Source organism: Aythya fuligula, chromosome 11 (genome assembly GCF_009819795.1).
Source record: "Aythya fuligula isolate bAytFul2 chromosome 11, bAytFul2.pri, whole genome shotgun sequence".
Taxonomy (NCBI): Eukaryota; Metazoa; Chordata; class Aves; order Anseriformes; family Anatidae; genus Aythya; species Aythya fuligula.
The window spans coordinates 7481444-7500247 of NC_045569.1; the positions used below are offsets into that span (position 1 = coordinate 7481444).

The 18804-nt window shown below is 41.0% G+C and overlaps 1 protein-coding gene across 3 annotated transcripts in view; it reads left to right on the forward strand.

Annotated features, from left to right (window-relative positions):
* The window catches only part of USP3 (ubiquitin specific peptidase 3), an 84242-nt gene that overhangs the window by 40472 nt on the left and 24966 nt on the right, over positions 1–18804 (forward strand). The window contains exon 1 of one of the 3 annotated variants that reach the window (XM_032194631.1): positions 2569–2768. The exons of 1 other annotated variant lie outside the window; for it this stretch is intronic. In XM_032194631.1, the coding sequence (XP_032050522.1) occupies positions 2678–2768 (91 nt within the window). In that variant the 5' untranslated portion in view covers positions 2569–2677. Of the gene's footprint in view, positions 1–2568; positions 2769–3320; positions 3373–18804 lie in introns of those variants that run through there. One more of the 3 variants, XM_032194632.1, reaches the window with a different exon arrangement.

An 18804-nucleotide genomic window follows, 5' to 3' on the forward strand; every position in this document is an offset into this window, starting at 1 on the left:
GGGCTGATCTTGCTAAGTTGACACCTTCTTATTTAGAGAAGTTATAACGTAGGTGTCTTTCATTCCAGGAAGTGCTGTGCTTAGCAGAGCTATGCAGCCCTTGCTGACCTCCCTGCAGTTCCAAGCACCTTTTGTTCTTTTGTTACGGAGTTCTTAATAATTCCACGGCAGGGGAGAAAGGAGATTTTTCTTTGTGCATAGTACTGCAAGCTGAATAGTCATATCTTACAGTAAATGTAATAGAGAAAGACCTCTTAAATTAAACCAAAGCCTTTTTTTTTTTTTTCTTTGAGAAGTTTTCAGCTTTTTGGAGTAAAAGAGGAATTCTTAGAGCAAGCAGTCTGTTGTGCCTGAATCTCTAGACATTTTTGAGAACGTTTCTCTTCTATAGTCCCCCATGTTTGTTGGTTTTGCTACAGTGGGTCATGCCTTTCCATCTTCATCTTGTCTGAAAGATCCTACTAGCTGCTTTCTCAGAAATGGTAACGTTCTTGCACAGCCACTACCCCAGTCACTCTGTTACTCTAAGTCCAGTGGGTCCTTGGGGAAACAAGATGAAACATAAGGCCACACAGGGGCCCCTTCTTCTTGACTCTTAACTCTTACTTTGTTGTGGCCCAGAACAAGAGATGGGCAATGTAGAAAGAGATGGGCAATGTTCTTTCCTCAGAACAACAGAAAGGAGCAGTTTTCTACCTGGCTTAGAGAACATGACTAACTTTATTGCCACTTCATGTCAAAAGTGGGGTTGCCCTCATCTACAGAAGACAATTGGGTTCTTTCCAATTCAGCATAGGCCTGCCTTCAAGTGTATGCTTGCTGGATCTTTTATGACGGCACAATACAGCAGTGCAAGGCACTAGGTGTCTAGGGAGATACCTGCAAAAAAATGAAGCCCCAGCAAAAGGAAAACTTGGCCTTCTTATATTCAGGAGGGGCAGGAAAAGAGGATCTATTATGCCTTGCCAGAAGACATTTCCAACATGGCTACACTTACAAGAACTGTTGTAATACAATGTGGTGTAGCTCTACTGATTTTAATACACCAACTTTCGTGGAGCTATCAATAATTCCTGCAGGCAGGGGTCCAACTCCAGTGCCCACACAAGGCTGTACTGTTCCTTTGAGCCAGACCCTGCTTCTGTTTACTTATGCAAGGAGGAGGTTCTCCTTTCCAGGTATAGTGTATCAACCCTAAAAACATGAAGGGGAGTGCTAAACTGGAAGTAGATCATTAGAAGGATTTAACCATGTTTATTTTACCATATTTAATCTTTGTTAACTGGGTTCTTACTTCTGGAAGACTAAATACCCTGCTAACATAATCCACACAATGAGATAAGAACCACTTGTTTTGGTTAAATACTGCTTGCACAATACTACTGACAGAAGGCCAAGTCCCACTGCTACCGAGGGAAAAACGAGCAGGCCAGACCCAGCTGAGGTTTTTCTCTTGGTTTGTGTGTGGGGAGGGGTGGGGCATGACAAGAGCATTCAACGTATGCCTTGTTTGGGAAAGGCAGAAAGCAACTACAGGCAATCTGCTTTAATTTAACACGTGTCTTCTTTATACAGACTGGAGAAAAAAACAGAGGGCAGAAAAGAATCGAAAGGTACATAAATATGCTAACCATTTCTTGGTCTTTGAGCTTATATAAGTAATTCAGATGTATATCAAAGCTGTGTTATGTGCATTTTAAAATCTGTCCTTCTCCCACTTTTTTTTTTCTCTACTCACACCTTATTTATTAGGAAAATATACAAATACATGCTTTTTGTAGAACCTGCAAAACATACATTGGGACTTGTATTGACTGATCAAGCAGGGCAATGTTGAAGGACAGGGGCGCGTTAAGGAAGCTCTGTGGCGTTGTGTAAATGTAACATTTGCTGCTGCCTAATTGAGTTTGCTCTCTCTGAACTAATTCTGCTTCTGAATGCTCGGCTAGAGGAACAAACTAACTGCAGTGAGCAAATGCTGAGTGGTTTCCTTCGCCGTGGAAGATTGAATCTTCCCTGATCTGAGCTTCCCCCCGCTATAAGCAGGGCAGAACTTCATTTGTCACCTTGGTTATAGCAAGAGAAGAGGAGCAACGCCAAGGTGCAGCAAGCACAACGGAGACTAAAACATCTCCGCTGCTTGAGGCGTTGCAGGGGAGGATTATACTTGCTCCGTTTGCAAAGGAGCCGGCTGTTTCAATGCCGCCCCGCGCCGAGCCCCGGAGCAGTTACCGAGCGGGGCCGGGGACAGCGGCGCTGCCCGCGCTCCTGCCGCCCCTTGCAGGCGGTCCCGCGGCGGCGGGGCCGGGCCGGGCCGCGCTGCCCCGCGGGCTGCTCGGGCGGGAGGCGCGCGCCAGCAGCAGCCGCGGGCTCCGTGCACGCGCGCGCCTCGCTGCGGCCCCCTCAGGAGCAGCGGCAGGAGGAGGAGGAGAAGGGCGCGGCCCCTCCCGGCGGGCGGAGCGGCGGGCGGGAGGCCGGCTCCTCGGAAAGCCCGGCGAGAGGCGGGGGGAGGGAGCCGCCGGGCTTCGCGGACGGGAGGCCGGCTGCCCGCAAAGCCCGGCGCGCGGATCGCGGGCTCGGCCCTAAGATGGCTGTTGTGCGCGGGGCGCCGCCGCTGTAGCGCCGCGAGGAGCCGCCCGCCGCGCCCCGCCGCCTCGCCTCGCCTCGCCTCGCCGCCATGGAGTGCCCGCACCTCGGCTCCAGCGTCTGCATCGCGCCCGACTCGGCCAAGTTCCCGCAGGGCTCGCCCTCCTCCTGGTGCTGCAGCGGTGAGTGCGCCCGGCACGGCCCGGCCCGAGGCGGCCCCGGGCCCTCACGCGGCGGCCGAGCGCCCTCAGCGCGGCCCGGCCCGGCCCGGCCCCGCCGCCCCTTTGTTCCCCGCGGGCCCGGCCCCGAGCCCCCCCCCACCCCCCCGGGCGGCTGCCGCGTGTCTCGGCCGCGGGGGCCGGGATCGGGGCCGGGCAGCCCGCTCGGGGCCGCCTCCCCCCGGCGCGGAGGAATGCGGAGCGCGGCCCCTCCGCCCCTTTGTTCGCTGCCCGGCCGCGGGAAGGGGGGGCCGGCGGCCGCCGCGGGGTCGGCGCGGCCGTTAAACCGCCCCCGGCCCGCGGGGCTTGGCCGTGTGCGGAGGGGCTCGGGGCTGCCGGGCCGGTCCCTGGCGCTGTGGCGGTGCCAGCAGCCGCCGCCGTGCCTGGCTCTGAAGCGCAGCCGGGCGCGTCGCGCTGCCCGCTCCCTGCGAAGTTGCGGCTTCCGAGGTGCTTCCAGCTTGGCCTTCAAGCAGATGGTTGCACACGTGCAGCCCGCGGTGTTGCTGTCATGTTCCGTGCGTCTTGGTCCGTTCCAGCTGCATCGTGCGCAGTTACGCGCAGCGCTCAAGTACGTGCAGGCCGGGACACGCAACCGAGCGCTCAGCATGGGCAGTAGGCCCCGTTCCGAGCAGCGTGACCCGCTGTGGCTGCGGGCACTGCACGGAAACCCTCTTCTGGGAGCAACACACAAAGGAACGCTGAACTGTTGGTTACGTTTTAAGGTGTTCCTATTTTTAAAGAGAAGATCGTTGTCCTTTGTCTAGCCGTATCAATGCTTTAGTGTGGGAAGAGTGCTGCTCACTGGAGTTCTTCCCTGATTGCAGTTTCCTGGAGCCAAGGTGTGGTAGCGCTGCTGCTTCCTTTGGCAGAACCAGTTATTTTACTCTGTAATGCTCTTGATTTTAGAGGGAGTAAGCTTTACAGTGGAATAATATGGAGAAATGATTAGAGGGAAAGAAGTACAGGAAGAGTTATTTTTTGTAGTGTTTGGTTACTGAAAAAAATTCTTGGCTAGAAGTGTAACTCTCTAAGTCCATCTGTTATCTTCAGGCTATCACGGGTAAGCAAAGTTGTCATCCAGAAACATATGGTAGCAGGGAACCACCCTAAAAACAAGCCAGATAAACTTACAAAAACTAAAAATGTAGACTCATGTATTAATATAACTTTTCAGCTTCAAAAATGAGCCAGTGTAGAGCTACAGGATCCTGTTAGACATGCTTCTAAGTGAAGCAGTTAAAGCAAATTTTTTGTTGTCAGTCAGAGGTGTTTCAACTGATTTATTACAGTTGGGAGGCAGGAAGGAGGTGATGGACACTTTGGGGAACTAGAGGATTTAATAAGGATGCCGTATTTAGGGGTGTGTCTCCACCACTTGCTATGCTTTTTAATAAAATTAAGTCAGTCATACAGTGTTTGCATAGCTAACTATTGGGTAAGGAAAATGTAGGTATATTGCATTTAAGACATTCCAGTGAGCAAACAGCTTGCTGTTGACAACGTAAGGTGAATGAAAAATGTTACTAAAAATGAATGTTGTGTTCCTATTAGTCTAGTAAAATGTAACGTGTTCCTTCTCAGTACTAACTCATGCTGATTGCTACGTTAGCTTCCTGATGGTGTGCAGAGTACTCTGTCTTTGTTGTCTGTGCTTATTTTAGTGAGATTAACTTCTAAAGGTGTGTAATACTGTTTTCTGTCAATTCACAATGCGTACAATTTCTCATTTGCTGGTTTTGCTGCAAGTTGGTAACGTGCAATTATATAAAGAAAGTGACTTACAAATTAGTATCTTGTCAAAATTTAGTGTATTTCCTATTGCCTTTGATGCTGTTTTCTAAGGTTCTGTGGACTTGGTTCTTTCTGTTGGTGTTGTTGCCTCAGTTGGAGAAAAATATTTAAAGGTAATTTGCTGCAGTATGTAATTATAAGGCATCTATCATCTACTGCATTGTCTTAAAATGACTCAGAACCTGTAGTCAGTCCTGTTTGGAGTTACGGCTGACCTTTCCAGAAAAGGAGTAAGCGAGGGTACTGATACAGGAAGCTTTCTGGCAGCCACGTGACCTGCCAGTGATAGCAAAACATTACAGAAGAACAGGTTGGAGAGCGAGGTCGTAGTTCAGACTGCCAGTGGCTATTTTTGTCATTATCTTGGCTATCTGTGGTTTGAGGACCTGGAATTGTCACACTGACTGAGTGACACATGCTGGTGAATTACCATTTCCTCTCCTCTTCAAAAGCTTGATGGCAACAGTAACTTCCTGAGGAACACACTGTTGAATGTTGTGGAGATGCACTGTTGTACAATGGAAGGGTGTTACATTTGAAGCTGCTATTCTGAGGTTAGCTTTACTGAAGTTAGGGAATTGAGTAGAGGAGCATGTGTGCCTGCCTGAATTGCTCTTTCGGCCTAAATTAGCTCTCGTAGAAGCTACGTGGCAGAGTTGTTACGGAGGTTTTGTGATGAAGGAAGACTCTTGGAGAACAATAAGAGGAAGCACCAATCACAAGTGTGCTGATGGGAGTAAAAATGGTTTTGCTCCAGTTTAAAGAGTAATGGTCAGTTGTTCATTTTAATTTATCTTAGAGCTTCTGTGATGTTGCTGGTATATAAGCACCTCTTTGGAGGATGGCATATCTTCCCCTGAGTATTTAATCCTGTCAAGAGTGCTCTGTACAGTAATCAGTACAGAAAGAAGCATGCTTTTGCTCTGAAGAGCTTGAAGGCTGTCAAAAAGGAGCATAGAGTGCCTTTTTGGAGATGCAGGGGCAAATCCTTTGTTGTTGTCCTTATAATTGGGCATTTAAGAGGAGAGGAGATGAATGTATATCATAGAAATTGTACAGAAACTGAAAATTGCTTTTAATCAGTGTTGTCACATGTAATGCTGCATGCAGATGCCTGCTAATTCCAATTGCAGTGCAGGCTTTCCATGCACTTTAATTTCTGAAATTTCTGCTGAAGTTGGAAGCAGAGTAGCTGGAGGCGTTGGCAAGACTGTAGAGTGTCACAGAATTTGTCTGATGTGCCACACCTTTGGTGCTGTTGTGCAAATGGTGTAATTATGAAAAGTACTCTGGAGCAGCTCAGATGTGGTATTTCTCAACAACTTTTCATAGACTCGTGAAACCACAGGGAGCTAGGCCGCACCTAAGTAAGATTGCAATCTTCTAAGCACACTTGTGCAAGTCTAGAGAATTTTGCCAACTTTTTTCCTCCGTGGTCGAGGTGAACTCACTGGTTATTTGATGGAGAATTTCAAGGTACCTCTTTAGAAGAACAACTGCAGACATAAGTTTATGTCTGCTGAAACAGAGATACAGTGAGTTATTTTTTCCAGGGGAATTGTGCTTTTGAAATACGCTTTTAATGATTGTTTCAGATCACTGTCCATCGAATACCTTTTATTTCATAAGTAGCAAATTTTGTTAGATATTGAAGAGCAATTCTGGCTGTAGAGCGGTATTTCCTGCTAAAGCTAAATATATTTGCCTGACATCTGTTTCTTGGATTCTAATTTCTGTTGAATAAGAACTGTAATTTCACAGTTGGTCAGAAGCATACATTGTGGCATTTGCAAATGTCGCTGGGACTATAAAAAATACAGAATAGAGCAAGCACTAGGAAGCCGTTTGAGGCCTAGTGAACAACGATTATGGTAAATATCTGCATGCTGAATTAGAACATTTTTTCTGTTTTCAGAGTAATTTACAAAAAGGCATTGTTAGTTCAGAATAACCTAAAATGTTACTGAATACTTGATGTATACATGAGAGCAAATGGTTTGGGCCGAGTGGGGTAACTTCTGAGAACGAGATTGTTTTGGGTCAGACTGCTTTTGGTGATGTCCCCCAGGTAAACTGGGTGCTCTGCTTTATTTTTGTTGGGGCAGGCCGTGCTCTGGCGGCTTGTTGGACAGCTGCTATCAGTGCCAAAACAAACATGCTGTAAAAGCACAGGTACGCAGACTTTAACCATCTCAGCTTTCCTTTCTGTCTCAGCTCCTTGTTTCTTCTCCATCTCCACGAGTGTTTGTCCTTTTCCTTTTTCATTTTAATTACTAGAGATCCTCCCTTCATCTTTTTTTCTGTTTTTAGTACAACATGGGAGGATAGAGAACTCACTGAAGGTGGAGAGGGGTAGGTAGGACCTTCTTCCTGTGACAAATTATTTTCAGTCTGCAAAGTGTAGACTCAGGGTAAGCTAGTGGGCAGTGTGTAGACATAATACTCTGTGAGGGTTATTTCTAATTTTTCCCATACCTGAAAATTGAACTTGACCAGGAAATTACCAGATTTATTATGAAATTTATTATGAAATTTAAGGATAAAATAACTATGTAAAAGTTTAAACTTTTTTTTTTTTTTTCTCAAGTCAAATTTTAAAGTTGAGTGGCATTTCTTTTATTTCTCAGGGTGAATGCAATGCAGATATTAACTCTTCAGACTTCATAGGCTGTTTTATCTCCTGATATTCAATTTTTATTTTTGTTAAGTAAAGTTTGTTGATTTGGTTTGTATTGTTTTAGATTAGGTCTTGTTTTCATTAAAACTGTGAACATTTTTTTTTTCCTATTTGAATCAGTTACTGATGTATGAACTAATTAACCATGGAGGCAATTGCTGTCGTAGCCTATGTGATACAGCATAGCGCTTTGGAACACATTTTGTCAGAAGATGGATGTTTATTGAGGTGGGATAGGAATCTCAATTTCAGTCACATAAGCTAGACCTAATTTTTCTTTTCACTATAGAAAAGAGGAGTCTCTGATTTCAAATACTTCGTATGTTTAAAGACATATTTGAGTCAAAAAATGTTAAATTCATGGTGGCTAATATTTTCTAGGTTTTCTTTTGAAAAAATTCTATTATACTCAACAAAGTCACACTTCATCACAAAATTTGAATGTCAGCTGATGAAAGGGACTTCTTCAGAGGGGGGTAGCAGTCAAATACCTAATGTGTTGCTTCTGTTTAGAAACCAAATCTCTAATCTTCATGTATATTTTGAAGGATAAATTTACTTCTGAGTATTCTAAATTATTTCATGATCTAACTAACGCCAGTATTTTGAAATGACTCTTCAAAGTGCACCATATGGTAAGGAGACAGGGTGGTCTGAGGTGTTTGGGAAGTGAGATGTATATGGCATACACACGTATGCAGGACAGAGGCTTCTGTGTGCATGGCAAACTCTTGACTTACCACAGATTAGCTCAAATCTCATCACAGATGGTTTAAATGTAATCAGGGTAATAATTTTCACCTGCCTTGCCAAGCCCTTCAAGATGTGCAGGTGTTTAACAAAAAATCAATGTATTATTCTTACTTTATTTTATTTTATTTTATTTTATTTTATTTTATTTTATTTTATTTTATTTTGATAACTGTGCATGGTTGTGAGGTGCTACGGCTGACAGCATTAGAGTAGTGAGATTTTTGTTACGTTTGTGTCTGAGGTTCTTAGAGTGAAAGTTTCAGACATGGTGTTTAGAAGGAAATAAAGCTTTGAGGCATTTCTAACTCGGTCAGTGCTGCTCACTTTATTTAGTAACCTGTTCCTTTGCTGCTTTCTGTACTATTTTTAATAAATGTTCATCACTTAGGTGAAGAGCAGTTGAAGGCCATGCACAATTGCGATAATCAATGGAGGTTCAAAAATGCAACTTCCTCAGAAATTTAGATCTGAAAAGTAGTTAAGGCTTTTCAGATATGTATTTTGAGATTATTGGAGGAAACAATTTTTACTGTAGAGTGGATTAGAGTAATAACTGATAAAAACATTAATTGCTTTATGGTGCCCTTGTTAAGGGGGCAGCGTAAGATTTTAAGTCCTTCATTTCCTTAATAATGCGAAGGCTTTTAAAATGTTGCTGACACTATTTTAATGTACTTAGCATTCAGCAATCTTAACTGGTATGTCAAGGCAATGCTCTTCCCACCCCCCCCACCCCCTCCCCCTTTGGAATATCTATCTAATTTTGTATCTTGTAGATGTAGCTGTGAAATTGTTTTGACAGATTATTACCCATTTGGATCTAATCACAATAACCACAGGCAACCTGGCCAAATAAGGTGATTCTTCTGCAAGTTAGCTTTTTCCCCCACAAAATGCTGCCAGTAGACAGCTGTTTAATATGAAAGTAATGTGATGCTGTCTGGCTGGGGATCCTCACCAAAACCAAACAGGTGGATACTGATTTTAAAGGTGAGTCATACGTACATCATCTGGATGCTGTGTGAACACAGGTGTCCACTTGTTCATGTCAGGCTACAGGTGCATGTTCCCAAAATAGCTGTGGCCCTTCTGGATTTTTTTTTAAACATTTGGTTCATAAGTTTTTCAGTTGACAATAGTTTTAGTTTTGTCCACTGTGCGTTTGACTTCCTTTTTTTTTTAAATTTCTTTTGCTCAAAGGGATGGTCAATAATGAGTCTTTTGCATAGTACTGCAGAAATAGGCATTAAATATTGGTGCTAAAAATGAGTAGATTAATAACTAGGGTATATAAAGAAAGCAAGAAGCTTTCTTTATATCTTTCCCCTCTTTTCCCTCCTACTTCCATCTTGATTTTTTTTTGGCCCGAGATTGATTGTTAACCGATTCAAGATTCTTTTCCTTAAGGGTTTGAAAATTGCATTATGCTGCTCGCTCTGCTCTGCCTTTTCTGGCAGCTGTCTGAAAATGCGTAATTCATTTCTGTCTTGCTCTAATATAAAGATGGAATAACTTTTTTTGCATTACTATTATAATGTAGAACAATATCTGTTTTCCTGTGAGAGCTAGTATTAAATTTTAAAATATATACATATATATGTGTGTCTATATTTAAATGTGGATACCAATTAGTTATCAAAGTAGCCGATCCACTAAAAATTGGTTTTGGACTATAAAGGAAAAATAGAGGTAATAGTTCTCATAAAAACTCTCTTGGTCATGATTGTTAAGATAAAATAAATATGCTACTGATGTGTTTGGTTTTTTTTTTCCTTTTTTCTTCTTTTCATAATGCATGTTTTCTTACTGTTGTTTTCAGCTAGGATGTGATTTATATGGTATAGGCAGATAAATCAAGTGTTGACATTTGACTCGACATATGGAAAGACTACATAACTTAAATATACTGCATTACTGTAGCCTGAGAGCTAACTTTGTCCTGTTTTATTGAGAAAGCCTCTATGCATATGATTGGTAATGCCGAGGGACCAATTTTTTCTATTTTTTATTTTATTTTACCATAACAGAGGAAGCACAGCATGCGCTGTGTCTTGCTGCTATACATGATCTGATTTTTTTTTCTTGAGTTCGTTTAACCACTTCCTCGGGAAGTGACGTGTCTGTTTACACTGATTGAAAAAAGTTTTCCTTACCCGTATACTTCTCCAGTACTGACTTAAGCATACAGGCAAATCAAAAAGCGTGCATTTTTCCACTTGCAAGTTTTTCAATGTGAAATTCTGGTTACATAACGAAAACTCTGAACTGTAAGCCAGTGTGTTTGAGTGGAAGTTGAGAGTTGAATTAAACGCAGAAGAAACTAATCACCTTGTTCTCTGACAAACATCCCTCAAAGTTAGAAATGTGGTGGGGGCTTCAGTGACCTGTTTTTCCTATGAAAAATTGTTTACCTACCTATGTTTTGTATTCTCACTCAGTTGCTGTTCAGTATGTTTGAATTAGGTATGTTTTTCCCTTGTATGTTTTTCCCTTGTATCAAAGTAGTTCACTGTAACCATCTGTGAAATTTCTTACACGAGACTGAGCAATGCTTTTATTTAGTGACAAGGAGTAGAAATACCACATGTCATTATGCATGAGCACAAATATTAGTTGATTTTGTAAGTTCACGGATTGCCACAAAATGACTCATCTGTTTTCTCTCTAAAAACTTAATCTTTCTGGTTTTGGCTAGAAGACAAAGGCAAAAGAAACAAATTCATTTTCTCTCCATATCTTTAAGGTGAGGCTAGCATCCTTCTGTCATCTTCAGAGCTTGTTTGAATTCTTGTACATTTGGATGTGATTTTAGTTAGGCTGTCTTGATACAGTTATGACTTCTGTTTATTATGCATCTCTTTGTTACAAGGGTATGCAACGCTGAAAGAATGGTTGACGTTTTTATATTGTTAGCAATGCCTACCAGAAATCTTGTTTCCTTGTAAATTCTCTTGCTTTGATTTAAATGTAATTTAAATTTAATCTTTTTTTTTTTTTTTTTTTTTTTTTCCTCAAGCATGTGGGTGTTAGCTGATTTAAAAACATGGTTTTAAATAGTCCAATTAAAAATAATCTCCCCTTCTGTCTGGTTTCATTTTGACTAAATCCTTTTTTTTTTTTTTTTTTTTTTTTTTTTTTCCTAAAACAGGCAATGGTGTGTATCAGATGAACCTTACTTAAAAGAAGATTGTTGAACAGAAGACTTACTTTCCTAGTACTAAATAGTTTAAAATAAGATCAATCCATTTATGAGCTTCTTGTAATAGGGCAGGTAGGATAGAAATAAGAGTTTTGAGTGAAATTAAGCTTGAAAACAAATAGGAATGTTTTTTTAAAACCTAAACAGTAAAACAGCTGGCTTTTAAGTTCTAGTATGTTTCTTGTTTTCAAAGACTATAATGTTTCTTTTTTATGCTTTTTCTTGTCTAGGATGGGGCTTTATCCTACTCAGAGGTTTGAAAAGTACTTTTGTAACATTTTCCTTTTTCAGTTGCTTGGTTTTCATTACGGTTAATCATCTGGAATTGACTAGCCATAAGTTCTTAGAATGTGGAGCAGATACTTCTACCAGATGTGTATGCAGCTTAACCCTCCCCAGACACCCCCAAAAACCAACAACCATCGTCATTTAACTCAACATTTAATTTCTGGAACCTACATATAGATTATACAATAATGTTAGCATTCTGCTGTGGCTCTGTGCTTCTGTGTACATTAGTGCCTGTCTTGTCCTACAATTTTACCAATACATGTACTGATTTTGGTGTTATGGAACCCTTCTGAATGTAAACAGACGCTAGTGTCACATAGTAAGGCTTGCTGCATATATGTTCCTAGCAGCTGCCCTTAAGTACACATTGCTTTCAAAAGAATGCAAAGTCAAAAAATGGGAACACAATCAGCTGTGTTAGTAAATGTGTACTTGGTAGTAAGTAACTTATATTACCTGTAATGGATATTTTTATGTGCTGTCAAAGTACTGGCTTAGCTTGGAGGCCACCTGTATTTTTTAAGGCTTCTTTGCTTCTGCTGACAACGTGATTTTCGTCAGTGCCTATTACAGAGAGTCCTATTACATGCATATCCAGATTGGCTGTGGTCTTCACTGATGTTCTGGGATGAGGGGATGAGTAGGCCTTCTAATTTTTGCTCTGAGAAGCTGTTTTATTTTGTATGCTGGTTTTTAATTGAGTTCACAGGTCAGAGAGCAAGGATACACATGGCTCTGTAATGGTGTGATTTGAACAGTTCATTTTAAGTGGAAAATCTTTGGTTCCAGTCTCAATTTGAACAACTGAATGTTTCATCTGGTGGATTTTGAATGTAGAATGCACAGGTACTCATTGCTGCAGAGCCTGCTGTAGGTGCTAGGCTGGCAAAAATCATGCTTGCTCTCTTCTATTGTCTCCCCAGACTGCCGAGTAACTGCTTACTCATGCTAAATGCCATCTTCAACAGAAGAAATTGTCAGTGTTCCCTTAGTGCTTAGGAGCAATCTGGAGGGAAAATCTTCCAAGGGCAGGAGGTGTGCTTCTTAAACATAGGCATTCACATCTTGAATGAATGGGGATTGTGTGTAGGAAACTCATGTGATTCAATCACTCCTTGGAAAGTCGTGGCTGCATCCAGAGGGAATTCCGCTCAGTTCCAGGGGTGGGCAGAGCCTTGCTGCGACCCCAGCATGTAACCCTGAAGGAGCACTACCCAACACCCTGGTCTCCTTGATGTTTCCCATGGGCTGATAACTTGAGCGCTTCCTTAGTTAGAATACTGGCTTTCATTGTTTCCTCTCTCAGATGCCTCATACTTCTTATGTATTGCATAGGGGAAGTTAGAGGTAATTCAGAGCCGTTTTGGCAAGTCACCCTAAAAGTGCTGTGCAGGGGGCTGTGTCGGGATGGCTTACCCTTGCTTTAAGTGGAATGACACAGATGCCTAAAGTGTTAGGTCTAGTAGGCTCAATGCTGATCTGGGCTGCTAAAATTCTTTTGGCAAATTATTTGATATCACTTTCTCCATTTTTTGTCTTTAAAATGGAAGTGAGTTCGCTGAGAAATGCTCTGAATCTTGTGACTGAAAAACTTCCTATTTGAGATGTAGTTTGCAGTATTTTGGTTAAACTTTAGTGCAATTTGTATTGCCTCCTCTTGCAGTAATTTCCCAGGATTTTTGGCTTGTAAGTTTCTCCCACCTTTGGTTCCAGCTCTTTGGAGGAGGCGCTTATTAGCCTGATTTCTTAGGCCTGATGTGTCACAGACAGAAGCATCATGTTTCACAAAGTAGGGCTTTCACTCTTTGGTATGTGAATTGTTGCTTCTTTTTTCTTCAGATGTTGTTAATGCAGGCTGCCCAGCTCTTTTTTTTTTTTTTCCCGGTATTTGTCAGCTTGTTTCAGGAGCCAAACAGAACAATAAAGTCTTGCTATAAAATCTTAATTAGGGCAATGAGAATGGGGTTAAAAGCATGGGGAAGGAAAAGCAAGTCTGTATTTCTAGAATACTGAAAAGTATTCTTGTTTTTTTTGGGGGGGAGATGCACATACATGTGTCCATACACACAGGGTGTGTAGCTGTATAAAACATATATGTGTTTGTGACCAAGTGCATATGTTTCTGGGACAATTTGTTTAGCTTAACATCAATATACTAGTACAACCACAACTATGTAAATATTACTCCTTGTGCAGATGCTGACTGGAGTACCAGCGGCCTTTTTCAGTTTAGCTCATATCAGCATAGTTGACCTATTTTCTGTCAATATGTGACTGAACTGAACTGAACTGAAGAAAGGTCACTTAGGCTAAAGATATTTCTGGGCAGTCATTATGTTGGTGTAATGTAACCATATGATTATACAAGTAAGATTTTAGTGTTTGTAGAGTTCCTTTGGAGAACAAAGTCTAGGCTATTTTGTAAAGGATGCAGAGAGGACTGGGAGTAGTTTAATGCCCCTAATCTTGTTTCCATTCAGCGTGCTCTTAACAGAAGGACCAAAATACCGTTCTTACTGTGCTGATATTCTGTGGCCTTTTCCTTAGAGATGTAATAAAGGGCTATTTTAAACCTTGGATGTGAGCACAAGCCTGTAGTAGTGATGGCCTTAGGTCAATTCTGCTGCCGTGACTGGCAAGTAGCAGGTTTGCAGTGATCGTGTGGCTGCTCTGTTGCCAGGTTCTTGGTGGACACTGCATCTTGCAGGTTTCTTAACTTGGCTGCCTTACAGAAACGGCTTCCTGTTTGTCTGCTCTTCCTGCTTTGTTTTTCTTTTGCCAGTTTCTAAATTATGCAGTGTGCTCTTCAAACAAAACTGTTAGTTTCATGGGTTGTTCATATGCTTCTATGTACTCGCAGCTTTTTCACAGTGGAAATGTGCGGCTTTGTTCTGTAAGGAATACAGCGTTTGCCAGGAGTGTTCTTGCTTCGCAAGCCTGTGCTTGGAGTCTGTTTTCAATAAGGAAAGAAACAGTCAAGATTCAGAAGTACATATTTGAGGGTAAGATGGGGTGGGGGGCCTTGTTATGAGAGGGCCAAACTGATTAGCTATGTCTTAGTCATTCTGCTTGATACAATGGCATGGACATTATTTGTTAGGATGGTTTGCAGGAAGTGAAAACTGAAGGGACAGGGATTGAAGGAAATCTGTAATGCTCCATAGTTACGTATCAGTCTGTGAAGCAGTGTTTGATTTCTGGCTCTCTTGGGGACAGACTGATACTCCTCTTCATAGCAGAGGGGTTTGTAGGCTGTATAACAAATGAGTATTCAGATTTCACTCGGATAATTCTGTAAAAGATGGTATTTTGCCCTGCTATTACATGAGGAAAAAAATGTTTCTACACTTCTGAATAGCCTGATATTGATGTGAAGTGGCAAATGACTCACTGTTTCAGACAGCGTTGTGGCATTGCAGATTTGTTTTCCCTTTTCTTTTGACATGTTAGTATTATCTTTGCCTAACCACTTGAAGCTATTCTAAAAATACAGTAACGTTAGGGCAGTTGGTAACCATTGCAGAAGCACTTCAGCGCTGGCAAAGAAAGCGCCTCGTGTACCTTAGCTTGTAAAGTACTAAATGAGGTGTAACAAACACAGAACTTTTTTTATGTGGTTAAGATGTTTGTCAGACATATCAGTATTGAAAATTTGGGGTTGCTAATGTAATGCAGATCTCTTTTTTTTAATAGTGCTACAAAGAATCACCCCCCACATCCTACTTTAAATACTGATGACTGAGAGAAGTAAAGATATAAGGACCTGTACAAATAGGTTTGAGAGTCCTTCCTCATAATCCTTAGTAATTGCCTAACCTGAAAGCCCCAAATGTGCAAGTCTGTTTTAATGGCGAAGTTCCAGGGCTGTGTGATGTACTTTGCATTGAGAAGGGGTTTGATGTCAATCTGCATCTCTTGTTTCTGATTTACTCTTAAGCCTGTGCCTTCATGTCAGCATTACATTTGAGAAGAATAACCTGCACTTTCTTTACACATGAAGCCTAATTTAGATTATAAGCAGTTCTGGGCAGTGACTGTCCTTGTGCTGTGCTTTCCACAGGGCCTGTCTTGTTAGGGTCCTGACGAATGGCTAAAGCTGCCAGCCTAATTTAGTTTATAAATAATAAGGAACAGACAGTAACTGCTTCAAGATCTGGATTGAGGAATACCTAGAGAGCCAAGCTGTAACGCAGGTATCTACTGAGCCAGCCTCAGAGAAATACAGAATGCAATCTTCAGAAACCTTAAAAAATAGAAGTGTGTAATCCTCACAGAGCAGAGCAACTGTAGGTCACCAATTTAATACTGGCTTCTATGTTTAATCTTGGTGGGAGTCGCTTCCATGTTATTTGAGTTCTTTGTGGGAGGAGATGTTTGTGCAGAAGATAAACTACGCAGTTCTAATGTGATGCAATTGGAGTAAAGTTCCTCCTAAAAGCTAAAGCAAACAAATGAACCGTCTTTTCCTTTTCTCTGATATGAAGATGGAAAACTTTAGTGACCAATATTATCTGGCAATGTGTAGAGTCTGTGGGCTTGTTTGCTGGCCTTGTGCAGAGCACTTAAACCTGGTGTGAACTCTGCAGAATGAATACAACCTAAGTGTAATTTAACACTTAATAAGCACTCAGTGTTAAAATTAAAATACGCAAATGTGAAATTATAAATGCCTGCTGTATAGTGGAAATTAAATGTTTGCATCTTGATTCTTTGGCTTACTGGTTGAGAACCGGTTCCACCCACAGATGATAACATAGTGAAAGCAAAGAGATTATTTGCAAGATGGGAGATTTCTGCTGGAATTTTAGTCCTAGGAAGGCTGTCTCATGTTCCTGGCAAGGAAAATGTCAAATAATGGTAGTGTTTTCTTCATGTAGCACTTACGGAACTCTTAAATATCACTCTATATTTAAGTGCATGAATGGTTTTGGCTTCTGTTTCCTTCTGGTTAATTTTTTACTTTTCAGTTTCTGTAATTTACAGAAATAAATTACTAGTCAAGCCAGACCTGTGATCCTTTTTGCCCATGTATACCTGATGATGGCCATTTAATGTCTTCCCTTTCCCTTTGTCTTCTGTTTGCCAGTGTAGAATGTTGATTTTCTGAATAAACTTTTGGTCAAATTTGACAAACTTCTTCCTCGAAGTGTAAGCCAGAACAGCTCCACTTGGCTCTCTGCTTTCTGTTGCAAGACTACCATCACAGTTGTGGGAACGATCAGCTTTAGAAATGTGAAAGCTTATTGCTGAAAAAACAGCAATAGAAAATGGAGGCAGTGTGAGCAAATGTGTTTCTCAAGTAAAATAACTGCAGCAATTAAAGAAAAAACGTTCTGGAGTTTTTACCAAAGGGCTTAAAGTATCTGCTTCAATAAGACTTATGTGGAAATATTGCTGGTTTACAGTGCAGAAATATTTGTGCTTTTTTCCAGTGAGCATAGTAAGACTCCTCTTCTATGGACTGGGGCTGTGAAGTGAAATACAACAACAATTTGTCATAATAAATAGAAACCATAAAATAATTCTCTAAGAAGCAATGTTAGCTCAAAGCTAGCTAGCTTAGTTAGTTTATTTTTCCATCTGACTTAAATAAAAATCTCTGAAAAAGTGTATTAACTCTTTTAAATACCTGTGGTAGTAAGCTTTCTCCTGTTTGACCCTCTTCTTGCTTCTTTCTTTTTTTTTAGCAGGTAATTTGATAAAGAAACTTTTCTTGGTTTTGTTAGCTTAATTCTCTCTGATACTATTTGATCTTACCAGTTTCCTGGGTACCATGGTTTGTAGCATGGTGAATTGACTTCTGAGTTTTGCTAGCCATCCCAAGTTGACCTGGTCAGGTGATGCTGCCCCAAAGCAGCTCCTGTGCATGCCTCAGTTTCCCCAGTTAATTTCTCTGAAGCATGCCTGCAGACAGGGAAGGCTGTTCTCTTCTCAAGCTTTTCTGCACTAAATAACAGTGCAAATAATTTTGCATGTATGCTAGGATTTAATCCTCTTCTTTCTGTTCCTTCTTCACCCTGCACTTACAGACCCTGGTGCTTCTGATGCTTTATTCTTCCTCTGTGACTCTTTTGATTGGCGCTTATATATATGTATAGACAAATCAGGTGGCATTGTACCTTGTAATATTTTGGAGATAATCGAAGTTGTCTTTTTAATTGTTGGTTTTTGGCCTTGCAGAAGTGCACTTAGCATTTTTCTTTCCTCTTCATATTAGCTGGGTATTTGAAAGTGTAATGAGATTTTTGTAAATTTTGTGGTAATGGATAGTTGTTAACATTTTTACTTCATTCAAATCTAAGCATTATGTATCACAGCATTCCTCCTTCGCTGACATGATCCAAATTGGGATTCTTGTAGAAATCGAGGAATCAATATCGATTTAATTGTAGTTACAAAATTGCTATTGTCTATAAAGATGTATATACTTAATCTTGAGTTGACTAATGGAAATGTTGATTTCCCTGTCTGTTTCTCTGTATTCTGCCTACACAGATTATTTATTGTGTTTGTTTTGTTTCTAATCTGAATTTTAGAGACTTTGCTGCTGTGTTGGGGTGGGAGTCAGAATATCCAGTTTTTATGACTCCACCCTGGGATGGTACTTCATCTTCTAGTATCTGCTTTTTTTTTTTCCCAGTTCTTTTGCTTAAAAACATCCGTGTTTAATTTGAAAGTTAATTTTTCTAGACTACTTAGAAGACTTAACTGAAAACTTAGATAACATTACAGTTATTTTCTGATGTCTTAAATGGATTGCAAAACATAGCACTGTACTACATTGTAATCATTCAGCTTCATGTGTGTGTCTGAAATGGTGAAATCCTTATGGATATGGCCTTTACCAGCGCTGCTGCATAGGAATATTATATAAATGGTGTGGATTATCATGTGTTACACTATTATTTATTCTGTGTGCTTCTTAATAGATCAACAGGCTTTCTCACAATCTCTTTAAAATGGCTTCTTGTACATGTTTTATGAAACAGAAGTGAAGAGCTGTGGCTATTTTTCTTTTCTGTGTTCAGTGGACTGCCTTATTAAAAATGAAAATAAATGTTTTAAACATTCCCAATGTTTTTGCAACTTGTGCTTCTGATACTTTTGTATCATATCTCAAAATGAAGTAGACTTTGCGTGGATGGAATACAGACAAAAAATGTAATTTTTTCTTGTAAAGAAAGAGGCAAATGAATAGCCTGTGGCTAAGACTCAAGGTCGATGTGCTTTAGTGTCAGTAGCTCTTCAGTCTTTAGTCTGTTAGTCCCTAATATGGGTTAATAAATGTG